Consider the following 10,702-nt stretch of genomic DNA (forward strand, 5'->3'; position numbering starts at 1 on the left):
TAAAGAGAGAAAAATAACGAAAGAGAGGGAGGGAAGTCAACGACAACGACGGTGGCGATGGTGGTGAACGAAAGAGAGAGTGAGAGAGGCGGCGACGGTGGTGGTGATGGACAAATCTGAGAAAAAAAAAAGAAACTGAGAAATCGAGAAAGATGATGAAAAAGAAAGAAAGAGCCTTACGTTGAAACGGATGAGGCGGCAGCGGCAACGAGCGACGACGGTGTGGTGGTGTACAGATCTACGTGAAGACGATGGTGGTGTAAAGAGAGAGAAATCGAGAGAGACAACGAACACGAGAGAAAGAAATTATTTGTATGGAGACGAAGGAGGAAGCGGCTGCGGCAACGAGCGGCGGTGGCGGCAGCGACGGTGGAGGAAGCTTGGAATTTTCGGAGAGAGTTGAGGGATTTAAGTGGAGGTGGAGAAGAGAGAAGATGAACGTGATAGAAGTGGGCAAATAATTAGGGTTATAGTAGTTGAGGGTATTTTTGTCTTCTTTCATTAGTCTAGGGGGGTCTCACTAATTAAGAATGCAATTTGGGTGTAGGTAAAAAAATATTCAAAAGTCAATTCGATTTAGTTCAAAATATTTCCATTTGAGGGGGCATTGCATATTTCCCCATATTAAAAATATCCACTAACAACAAATGCATATATATTTAATTTTGAAAAATATAAAAAATGAATTTTGTTGTTCTTTTTTTGAATTTTGAGAATTTGAATTTTTTTTTTTCAATTATTATTTTCACTTATAAATACCCCTAATCCAATCTTCACAACTTTCATGTCATTTATTGTATGTCTCAAGATCTTAATCGTTTCATTTTTTTCTAAAATTGTTTGGTGTTTAAATTCAATTTTTTTTTTGCTGATTTTGAATTTAAAGTTAATCTCACGTTTTTTCAAGTATCAATTTTTTTTCCTTTCTTGTAATTATTTGGAAAAAATAAATTTGGAAAACCGGTTTGGACCCGGACCCGAATGGACGCGCCTCGAAACCGAACCCGACTTCCCATAGGTCGGTTTTGGGTCCTCTAAAAGTCAGACCTGGACCCGACCCGCCCCCTGGCCGTGTCTAACTTTAGACGAACCCTATTCAAAATATTAAATATATATAAGTTTGTGTGCATGTAGCTCAAAAGCTATATGTGAGTAAAATTGGATCCATATGTGTGTCCGAATGTACCGATGCCGCCCGTAGAAATTAAAATTGGATCATATATGGATGAAATTAATTAAGATAGTATAATTGGCATGTTCAAATATTAATATTTAATATAGTACGTACATGTGTCGAAATTACTAGGTCGAAATAAAATATACGAGAGCGTAGGGGTTACAAATTTATTAGCATTTGGAGACCATAGTCGGAGAGTCAACTGTCATTTTCATAGAGTTGAATTCAACAGCTATAAGCGGTTTTGAATTTTCCAGTGTCTCAATCATCAGGTTTTTCATATCTGCTGCTGATGAATTTTGGTGCTCTGAAAATTCACATTCTTCATTGCGTGGTGCAAATTGCTCTGAAATCTTTGATGTTCCAATTACCCTCACTCTATATAATACATTAAATAAATTACAATAATATATATGGTCACATATAATAATAACATTAATTAATAATTGGGTAAATTACACCCACGCCTCTCAGGTATGATGAAATAATTTTAAGGTTCCTTTGGTATCGGTAATTACACTTACCCCCTGAAACATAGTTATAAACTCTAATGGGATAATGCATTAGATACGTTGTTCCAATAGAGTTCTAACGGACTATTACTTTTAGTAAGTGGTGGGGTGACATGGCTCCCCAACATTTCTTAAATCACCCATAGCGTCATGTTGTCTCTACCACTTTCTGAAACTAATAGTCCGTTCGAAACCTATTGGAATAACGTATCTAATGCATGATCCCATTAGAGTTTCTAACTATATTTCAGAGAGTAAGTGTAATTATCGATATCATAGGGACCTTAAAGTTATTTCATCATACCTGAGGGATGTGGGTGTAATTTACCCTTAATAATTTAAGGATTCACTTATAACCTGGTTTCAATCTGGCAAGTGTATTCAAGAAGATGTGGATTATATTCAGTGAGACCACTGCAAAAAAACAACAAAACCACTTAAACTCATTATTATTATCTCCACAATTAATGGTTTAGAGCTAAATATTAATTAGGGAAAATTGCGTCCACCGCCTGAAATATGCTCAAATTACGTAAAAATCTGTTATATTTGGATAATTACAACCACTTCCTCAACTATGTATTGTCTTACACGTCAATTCTTATAGTGTCAAATTTACCTAATGAAATAAGAGTTTTTTCGTAAGACAATACATACTTGATGGGTGGTTGTAATTATTCAAACATGATGGTTTTTTTTAATCTGAGCTTACTTTAAGTGGCCGTAATTTGTCCTATTAATTAAAACAATGTTTACCTCAAACTTGTGAGGGACAACTTGATTCGAGGATTGATACTAAACCTATTGAGCTCCAAGTTGGGTGCTGCTCTTATTGAACACAAAATCAAATTAATTTTAGAAAAATGCAATTATATATATATATATATATATATATATATATATATATATATATATATATATATATATATATATATATATATATATGAGTAGAATTTGCTGACCAACCTTTAGTTTTAATGTTAAGATTCCAGGAATTTGGTGCTCCTTCTTCCTTGATTTCTCTTATTTGTGTGTCCTTATAATTCTTAGGCAATTTAGAAAAGCCTAAGCCATTTATATTGAACAAGCCTTCTGCTTTTGATTGTGGGGATATTACTTTACTCTTCTGCTTCAACATACACCGTGTGCCACTATTATACTAACAATTTATAAAACAATTAAAATTATATTATAATTATAAAGTATTCTTTTTTTTTTTTTAGGAATAAAATAGAAATAAATATAAATTATAAAATCTTATGGTGTAAGAGTTTGTATAATCGTTGTACTTATACATCAACACACAATTTCAAAAATATATATAGCCTCGCGTACCTTTATAAAATTGGCAACTTGACTAGGAAGTCCGAATACCTGGTATATAAAAAGAAAAATAAAATTAAAAAATTAAAAAAATAAAATATAAGGGATGTTGAAAATACCATTATGTTTATATCACCACATAACTAAAATAAAACAACAAATAATCATTGAACAAAATAATATTGAAGTATAGTGCATATACATATGATCATATTTGTTAAATCGTAAAAATAAAATGACACATGGATCAAATCGTAAATCGTATGATTTGAACTCGAACAATTTTTAGAATGTTGCATTTATTAAACAATTTGAATCAACAAGAGTATAAATCGAAATAAATCACAGGCAGATATTAACAGTCATGCATGAAGGCAATGTCGAACACACGACCTCGATTAAAACCGAATGAACTTAGGTTTTAATGTTTTTTTAGATTGTATATTCGGCACCATGTACGCAATCATCTTTATTACTTCAGTAATATTGAAGGTACCAAGTAAATTTAACCAATTAATTTAATTACCTTTCGTCCGTGGTCGCGAGCTTCATCGCTGTTGACAAGAACTTTCGCAGCCCATCTATTCACAAACCAACAATTTCTTTTGGATATTTAAAAAAATATATATAATATATTAAATACATGAGCTGCTAAATTTAAATCTTACGCGCGAGATGATCGATCCGGCTTAACTATAGCAGCAATTATCACCAACTGTAAAAATTAATAGCAAATCAAAAAATCAACCAACATCATACTCACCATCAAAGAAAACTCCCCCTTTGTCATTTTGAGTTACTAAAAAAGAATTTCGTACCATTAATATTAATTAGCACATAACCCTCAGCTTTTAGGGTGGTTTGATAAATAAATTATGAGGATATATATACATTGATCGTAATAAAAATGGTACGAATGCAGTAAATATACACACCTCGTCGAACGCACCAAAAGGGCTCTCCTCGTAATTGGCGAGGAAAAACCCTCCCATAGTGTATCTGTAAAAAAAAAAAAAAAAAAACTCTTATGAACTTAATATCGAATGATATATAATCAAGTATCAAAAACATATTAAAAAAAAAAAGTTTGTGACAAGTTATAACTATATGTATATATTTATACACCGTAATTGAAATTGTAAAAAATTATTTAGAAGCCTTGCACGTGGAATATTTAGAACAGGTGACACGTGGGAATTCGAGTACATGGCCTTTTATTTGGTCCGATTTTAAGGGAATCCACCGGAATGTGACACGTCGAATATTAGTGATTAAGTGAATAATTTGATATTTATATATATCTCAAAAGTTCAAAAGATTCGCCTAATAGACTTTTTCTGTAGTTATTAAATGTTTAATTTTTTCTAACCATGCAAAAGTTAATTATGAATGGACTTCTAAAAAGGTTAATGCAATGCTGCTTAATTATTGTATACATACCCAAAGTTCTGGACCACTTTGAATTCTTTGGGGATGAAAGGTCGAACAGAGTCGACTCGAACGGAATGAATCTGGTACACAGCACTGCAATATCGAAAAACAATTGCTTCAAACATTAATCATATCATGAATTCAAGAAATTGAAAAAGAATACGAATTAGGGAAAAAAAAGAAGGTTACCTGCCCTTGAAAATCCACGGGGGCTTCTCGAATCCTGAAGTTACCATCGCAACGTCCATTGAAGAAAAACGAAGTGCACCGAATGAATCGAAAGAAGAGATCAGAGTATTTACACATATATATAAATAACTAAATCGAAAAGGACTAGTGGCTACATATATATATTTAATATGTAGAGGACTTTGGCGCCAATTTGAAGTACACACACACAATGTGGAAGTTAAGTACATTACCTTTCAAAAAAATTGTACAGCATTTAATGGGAAACATGGTAAAATTACTAAGGAGTTAGGCAGTTTGAGTAGTGATGGGAATTAGGACACGTTGATTGAAGAGAAATGGGAGATTCTTTTGGGAAAAAGTCATATTCATCTTTTATGTTTGATGTTTTGGTTTGGTGATATTAGGATAAATTAGTAGGATAATTAGTTGGACCAATTAGGAGGTGGCCTGCCTGAGAGATTTAATTTCTTGTCACCTGCAGTGTATGATTATATATAGTATTGAGTAAAAAGCAGTTTGCCCCCTAAACTATAGCCCGTTTTGCACTTTGCCCCCCAAACAATTTTTTTTAGCACGGTTTTACCTGAACTACGTTTTTTGTTGCACGGTGCCTTAAAAATGGGATTTTCAGGGCATTTTGACCGGAATTAATTGTTTATGCGTTAAGCACTAGTGGAATTTCGAACATGCAAATGTTAAATTTTAACGAACCAATAATATAGATCATGATCAAATTGATTAAACCACGGTACGAATAATAATAATAATAATAATAGGAAAGTAAACCTGCATTCGATCTGGCAAGAGTACTTTAGGAGGTTAGGGTTATATTCAGTGCGGCCGCTGCATATCAGATACGCAAATACGGTTAATTCTGCATCATAACTTGGAAATGCTAAATTCTTCGAAGGAAAAAAAAATTAAAAATTAAAAAATTAAAAAATAGAAAAAAAAATGTAAAATACCTAAAGCTTGGGAGGGACATTTTGATTGCAGGGCCGATCCATCGTTTTGCGTCGTTTTGAGGTGCTGCCAGTGCTTTGTCGAGGTTAAATTAAACATAAGTATAATGCAAAACAAACACAAAGACGAGACAAGAAAACAACAACATAGAGCTGATCATATATATATATATATATATATATATATATATATATATATATATATATATATAGCCTACCTACCAGCAGGAGGAAGGTTGATAGTGCAAATGCCAGTTGCCGTATGACTGTTCATCTCTTTCTTCGTGCTATTATTATTATTATGAGCCAAGCCAATCTTGTTCATAAACCCACCGAATCGATTTCTCTTTGTCGCAGGAAGTGCTGTAACACTCTAGTTTAACGCAAACCAAACCGTATCATGTTCGACACAAAAAAAAAAAAAGATTCTTATTAGATATTCTACAGCACAAAATTTAACTAAATTTATAGATAACAGGAAAAAAAAAAAAAAAAAAAAAAACGGGGAATTAACATTTGATTACTCTGCATTTGGAGGGAACATATAAAATTTGAGAGCTCACCTTCGTAAAATTTGCAACTTGACTCGGAAGTCCAACATCCTGCAAAACCGCATTAGAATAGTAATGCTGTTATTTCTTTAAATTTTTTATTTATAGATTCTTGAAGTTAATTCAACTAGGACATAAATCGAAACGAAATCCTAAGCACAAACTCAATTACAAATGACGGCATATATAATGAATACTTAATCGCGTGCATTAAAAAACGCTACCTTTCGACCATGGACGCATGCCTTGTCACTGTTCACCAGAACTCTTGCAGCCCATCTGTGGGACAACAATATTAACAGACGGTCTAAATACGTTAAGATCAATATTAATCAATGTTATGTCTATGTATATTTCTGCTTACGGATAAAATTTGTGTGAAACAAATCTATCAAATCAAATGTGAATATTAAATATGAAAGCCTTTTCTCAAACAGAGTACGATTCTGTATACTCTTTGCGATCATGCCCATGTAGTAAATACGTACGGCGGAATAAAAGCTCGAGCTGTCTCTGCCTTGACGAGATGCAGCTGGTACAAGGCACTGAAATTTCAAGAACGTACTTCTTTTTTTTAACATAAATAATTTTCTTACATTAAATAAACAAATGTATTATTCGAAAAACGAGATAGCAAACTTGCCTGCCTTTGAACACCCATGGAGATTTTCCGTATCCTAACGAAGAGTTCGCTTCTGCAGTTTCCATTGTTTGACGAAAACACCAGAAACAACTTGTGCTAAAATCAAACTATACGAGCTTCATCGGCATGGTTAACACCTGAAAAAAAAAAGAAAAAAAAACCCACGAACATTATCGACTAAAAAACTAAACCATTCTAGGATTGAACTGCAAAAACCGATTTTTATTTCTTTGTGCAGTATAGTTTGATTAGTTTTGCGAATCCCAAGATTCTGTGGTAAAAGTCTTAAAAAAGAAATGAAGGAATCCATGCACATGGCACTATCGGATTCTTAAGACATAAAGAAACTCCATGCAATTAGAGCAAGTTGGATTTGAATAATCGTAACTTTATAATATATCAAAAAGATTAAAGCATTTATTTATTTTAAAAAAGAAAAACTCTAACAACCCGAACACAGTTTGCCGAGTCCATACAAGTTGCCAAGTTGAAATAAAATTTTTGTATTAATCATTAAAATATAGCATTCGAACTGCATCACTGGCTGACGTTTTCCGTAGAACGCTGCCAACTGATCATAAGACAATTAAAAAGAATATTGTTGGCAGCATAATATAAACACCAAAGACGAAGGAATCATGCGCTACTAAAGCCTTGCACATTATATTACTCTTCGTAGGCATCTCTAAATAAATGGGGACGAAAAAAAAAACCTTTACGGTAAAATGTTTCACATTAATCACTCACTATAGCAATTGTGCCCAAGCGAAATTAAACCCGTCTGTCGGTTCTAAGCCTTACTCCCCCCCCTCCGCCCCCAATCCCGACAAACCAACCGAGGTTGAGAATATTATTTAACGAACCGAATACTCCATTACGACTAGTCTTTTTACCATATGAATTGGATTTAAAGCTAAATAAAAGAACTTGAAAATAAGAGGGTAAACTCACTTAGCTATAACCATTAGTTCGGCAATTCGATCTGTCGTCGAAACGGGAGGCCGCCTTTTTGTATGTTAATTATTTTCAGCACCCAACTGATTGAAACACATCTCTCTTTCTTAGCAATTTATTTATTTATTATATCATCTGGAATCTGAAGCTCCATTATTTAATTTCTTGGCAAATCAGGTTTACTTGTGATAACTAGAATACTTTTTACAAGGAATGCCGCGTTATATTCTTTAAAGAAATGAACACTTGACATATCTTTATTCAACTTGAATCATCTCACTGGAGCATCAAAATCTTGAATTAATAAAATAACAAATATCGAGCACGAGGGGATGAAACCATATTAAATAAATAAAAAAAAAACAATAAAAAAAAATTGAAGGATGAAATTACAATTGAGAGCCTAAAAATCGAACCTTTTTTGGTGGAGATCCAAACCCAGAGAGAATTTGTTCCAGCTCCTTGGTGTAAATGTAAATTCAGTGAGTAAGCATGACGTCATCTTGCGTCACAAGAACTGGATAAACTAAAAACTGAAGAAAATAAAAATTAAGAGTTTTATACATTTTGCACCCCTTAAGTATAGCCCCTATGCAACATAGATCCCTTAAAGTTCTATTTGTAACACTTGTCCCCTCAACGTCAATTATTATGTATTTTAAATTTTAAAAAATAATAACAATCTTAATATATTTTCACTTTCATTGGATAGAATAATTGAAAAAGAATTGTCCGCATGGATATAACTCAACTGGTTCCGGGGTGGTAAGTTGGTGCGAAGGTCCTACATGAATTTACATCCATCCATCAAATATTTGTCGGGCACTAGGTCTGAGTCTGCTACCCTAACGGGCCGTTGAGTCACCATGAATTTAGTGTGTACGTTAAAAGGGTTTTAAGTCTATTTAATCTTCTTGTAACTCATGACCTTATAGTCACCTTCTTTGTACTATATATAGATTATGCAATGTGCTTTGGATACACTTGAAGATATTGAATAATATATTCTCACTTCGCCCTATTTTATTTTCTTCTTGTATATTCTTTCATGTTTTTATAATACATTATCACCACGATTGTTTTATTTTTATTTTCAAGCAGAGATTATCCAAAAAGGCTAACGTCTCCGCCATAGACGATGAAAAGGGAGTTTACGTTATATTTCTTACTATTGTTTTCAGTTGACAAGATAACATTTTTATATATGTTGTCGGTGAATTTTCGTGCAATTCAGAAGTTCTTACAAAAGTTGTAGCTCTGAAAGTTGGCTTTCTATGTCTACTTGAATTAGCTCAATCGGATATCGGATTTATGCTTGAAATACTAAACACTGTTACAATATGCTAGAATGCACTTTTGCACATATTTGGTTTGATTCACAGCTTCACTCCCAAAATCCTTTCAAATTGAAAAAAATAACTTCTTTACCTAAAACTGAAATAAAATAAGAAAAGCAAATTATATACAAGTAAAATCGAAATCTCGGACGAACGAAGACCAAAACTCAAAGATTCGATAAGTAAAAATTGCCAAAGACGAACACTTATTAATAATGTAATATTTGCTGTTCGACCCACAAGTTATTGGAAATATCAAATATGGAACAAAGTCCAATTATTTAATTAATCATAACTAATCTTCTTAACCAAACAAGACACTTGAGAATAACATAATATATACTTGGTGTCTTTCTTGTTTTTTTTTAAATTTGTTTTTTTAATTTTTATTAAATGGGACCGCAAGATACACAATTTCTTATCTTTGTAATTATTATTGAGATTTGAAACCAGGTCAGTTTCTTGGAGAAAATGAATGATTCTACAACAAACATATGCTGCTTTTGCTCCATCTCCATTACTAAATTATAATTAATTAATACACAACATATGATTTCAATTTTTTTTTTTTTTTTTTTTTAAATTGAAACTAATAATCATGGTGTAATACAAATACTCACATGTGATCTCCTAAATCATAGGTGCCACGCTGTCAGAGGAAGCTTCCAATTCTACTTAAAGATCAGAATCAAAACCAAATCATGCAAAGGATAATCAAATATCTTAATCAACTATCTTTACTTAAACTAGTTAATTTGCATAAACGTGTCAGCTTATGATCCCACTGCTTTTGCTAAAAACCAAACTACTTTAACCGAATTAATTGATTCCCACTAACCCAGATTAAAAAGTTGGTGGAGAATGCATTATCACTTTATCGGTGATGGAATGATGCAATCTTGTGTATAGGGGCGACTATTACAAATACCGCTTTTTTCTCGGTTAATTGATCATGGGAAAATTAAAATATACTATTTTTCGCATAATATAAACAACAAACATGAAGGAATAACCGTTAGTTCTGTAAGTGGTTAAAAAAAGGGAAAATTAGCAAGATCCTCCATTTAAGAATTGTGGTTAAAAAAACCCCATCTCAAAAATAATTAGAGAAAACTCCTTTAGCTAATATTTCATCCAAATACTATTTTCATAATTCCAAATCTATCATTAATTGTCTAATGTACTCTTTTTCAAAACTCTAATTTCAATTTTCATTTATCCCACTCCTTTCTCGTTTCTTTCTTCTATTTTCTCTGGGTTTTTTATTCTCTCTTTTTTCTCCAGATATTGCAGCTCCTCACTCTCGTGGGAGACGCACGACGACGGCAGAGATGAGGAAGAGGATGACGGTGGTGGTGGTGGAGTCCGCTTTCATATACTCGAATGTATTCTGTGGCGGCTCTCCCATCTGATTAATAGATACTATTCGGATCAATATATGTATATATCTGTCTGTAAATTAATGGGAACATATTAAGTTTTTATGTTAGTTTTGGATGGAAGCTAGTTGTGTTGAGCGGCGGCATTGGACGGAGATGGGTGCAAAAACCCCTCAGTCACCGTGTAGGTTGTGGTGGGTGCTTTTTTTTGGAAACGAAGAAGGGCCAATCAATTTTCTTT

General features: G+C 33.0%; 2 protein-coding genes across 10 annotated transcripts in view; both read right to left on the reverse strand.

The window, feature by feature from the left end:
• The window catches only part of LOC105967985 (protein NEOXANTHIN-DEFICIENT 1), a 61,301-nt gene extending 53,066 nt beyond the window's left edge, over positions 1 to 8,235 (reverse strand). The window contains exon 1 of the mRNA XM_088825710.1: positions 8,162 to 8,235. The gene's annotated coding sequence lies outside the window, so the exon portion shown is untranslated. The remainder of the gene's footprint in view (positions 1 to 8,161) is intronic.
• LOC105953571 (protein NEOXANTHIN-DEFICIENT 1) lies at positions 1,228 to 7,969 on the reverse strand. 9 transcript variants are annotated; one of them, XM_088825704.1, is made up of 18 exons: positions 7,743 to 7,969; positions 6,792 to 6,928; positions 6,637 to 6,693; positions 6,373 to 6,427; positions 6,161 to 6,199; positions 5,820 to 5,970; positions 5,601 to 5,664; positions 5,422 to 5,478; positions 4,633 to 4,666; positions 4,453 to 4,536; positions 3,948 to 4,011; positions 3,681 to 3,727; positions 3,539 to 3,593; positions 3,025 to 3,063; positions 2,656 to 2,815; positions 2,446 to 2,512; positions 2,047 to 2,103; positions 1,228 to 1,555 (listed from the first exon to the last, which is right to left on the reverse strand). In XM_088825704.1, the coding sequence occupies exons 2-12, from the start codon at positions 6,854 to 6,856 to the stop codon at positions 3,702 to 3,704; spliced, it is 696 nt and encodes a 231-aa protein (XP_088681830.1). In that variant the 5' UTR covers positions 6,857 to 6,928; positions 7,743 to 7,969; the 3' UTR covers positions 1,228 to 1,555; positions 2,047 to 2,103; positions 2,446 to 2,512; positions 2,656 to 2,815; positions 3,025 to 3,063; positions 3,539 to 3,593; positions 3,681 to 3,701. The 9 variants fall into 9 exon arrangements, with proteins under 9 accessions (XP_088681830.1, XP_088681831.1, XP_088681828.1 ...); XM_088825705.1 differs by having other exon boundaries at positions 5,601 to 5,673; positions 6,637 to 6,680; positions 7,743 to 7,967; XM_088825702.1 differs by having other exon boundaries at positions 5,601 to 5,673; positions 7,743 to 7,967.
• Positions 8,236 to 10,702: the final 2,467 nt, after the last annotated feature.

Source organism: Erythranthe guttata, chromosome 11 (assembly GCF_056151865.1).
Source record: "Erythranthe guttata isolate IM_541 chromosome 11, IM_541, whole genome shotgun sequence".
NCBI lineage: Eukaryota > Viridiplantae > Streptophyta > Magnoliopsida > Lamiales > Phrymaceae > Erythranthe > Erythranthe guttata.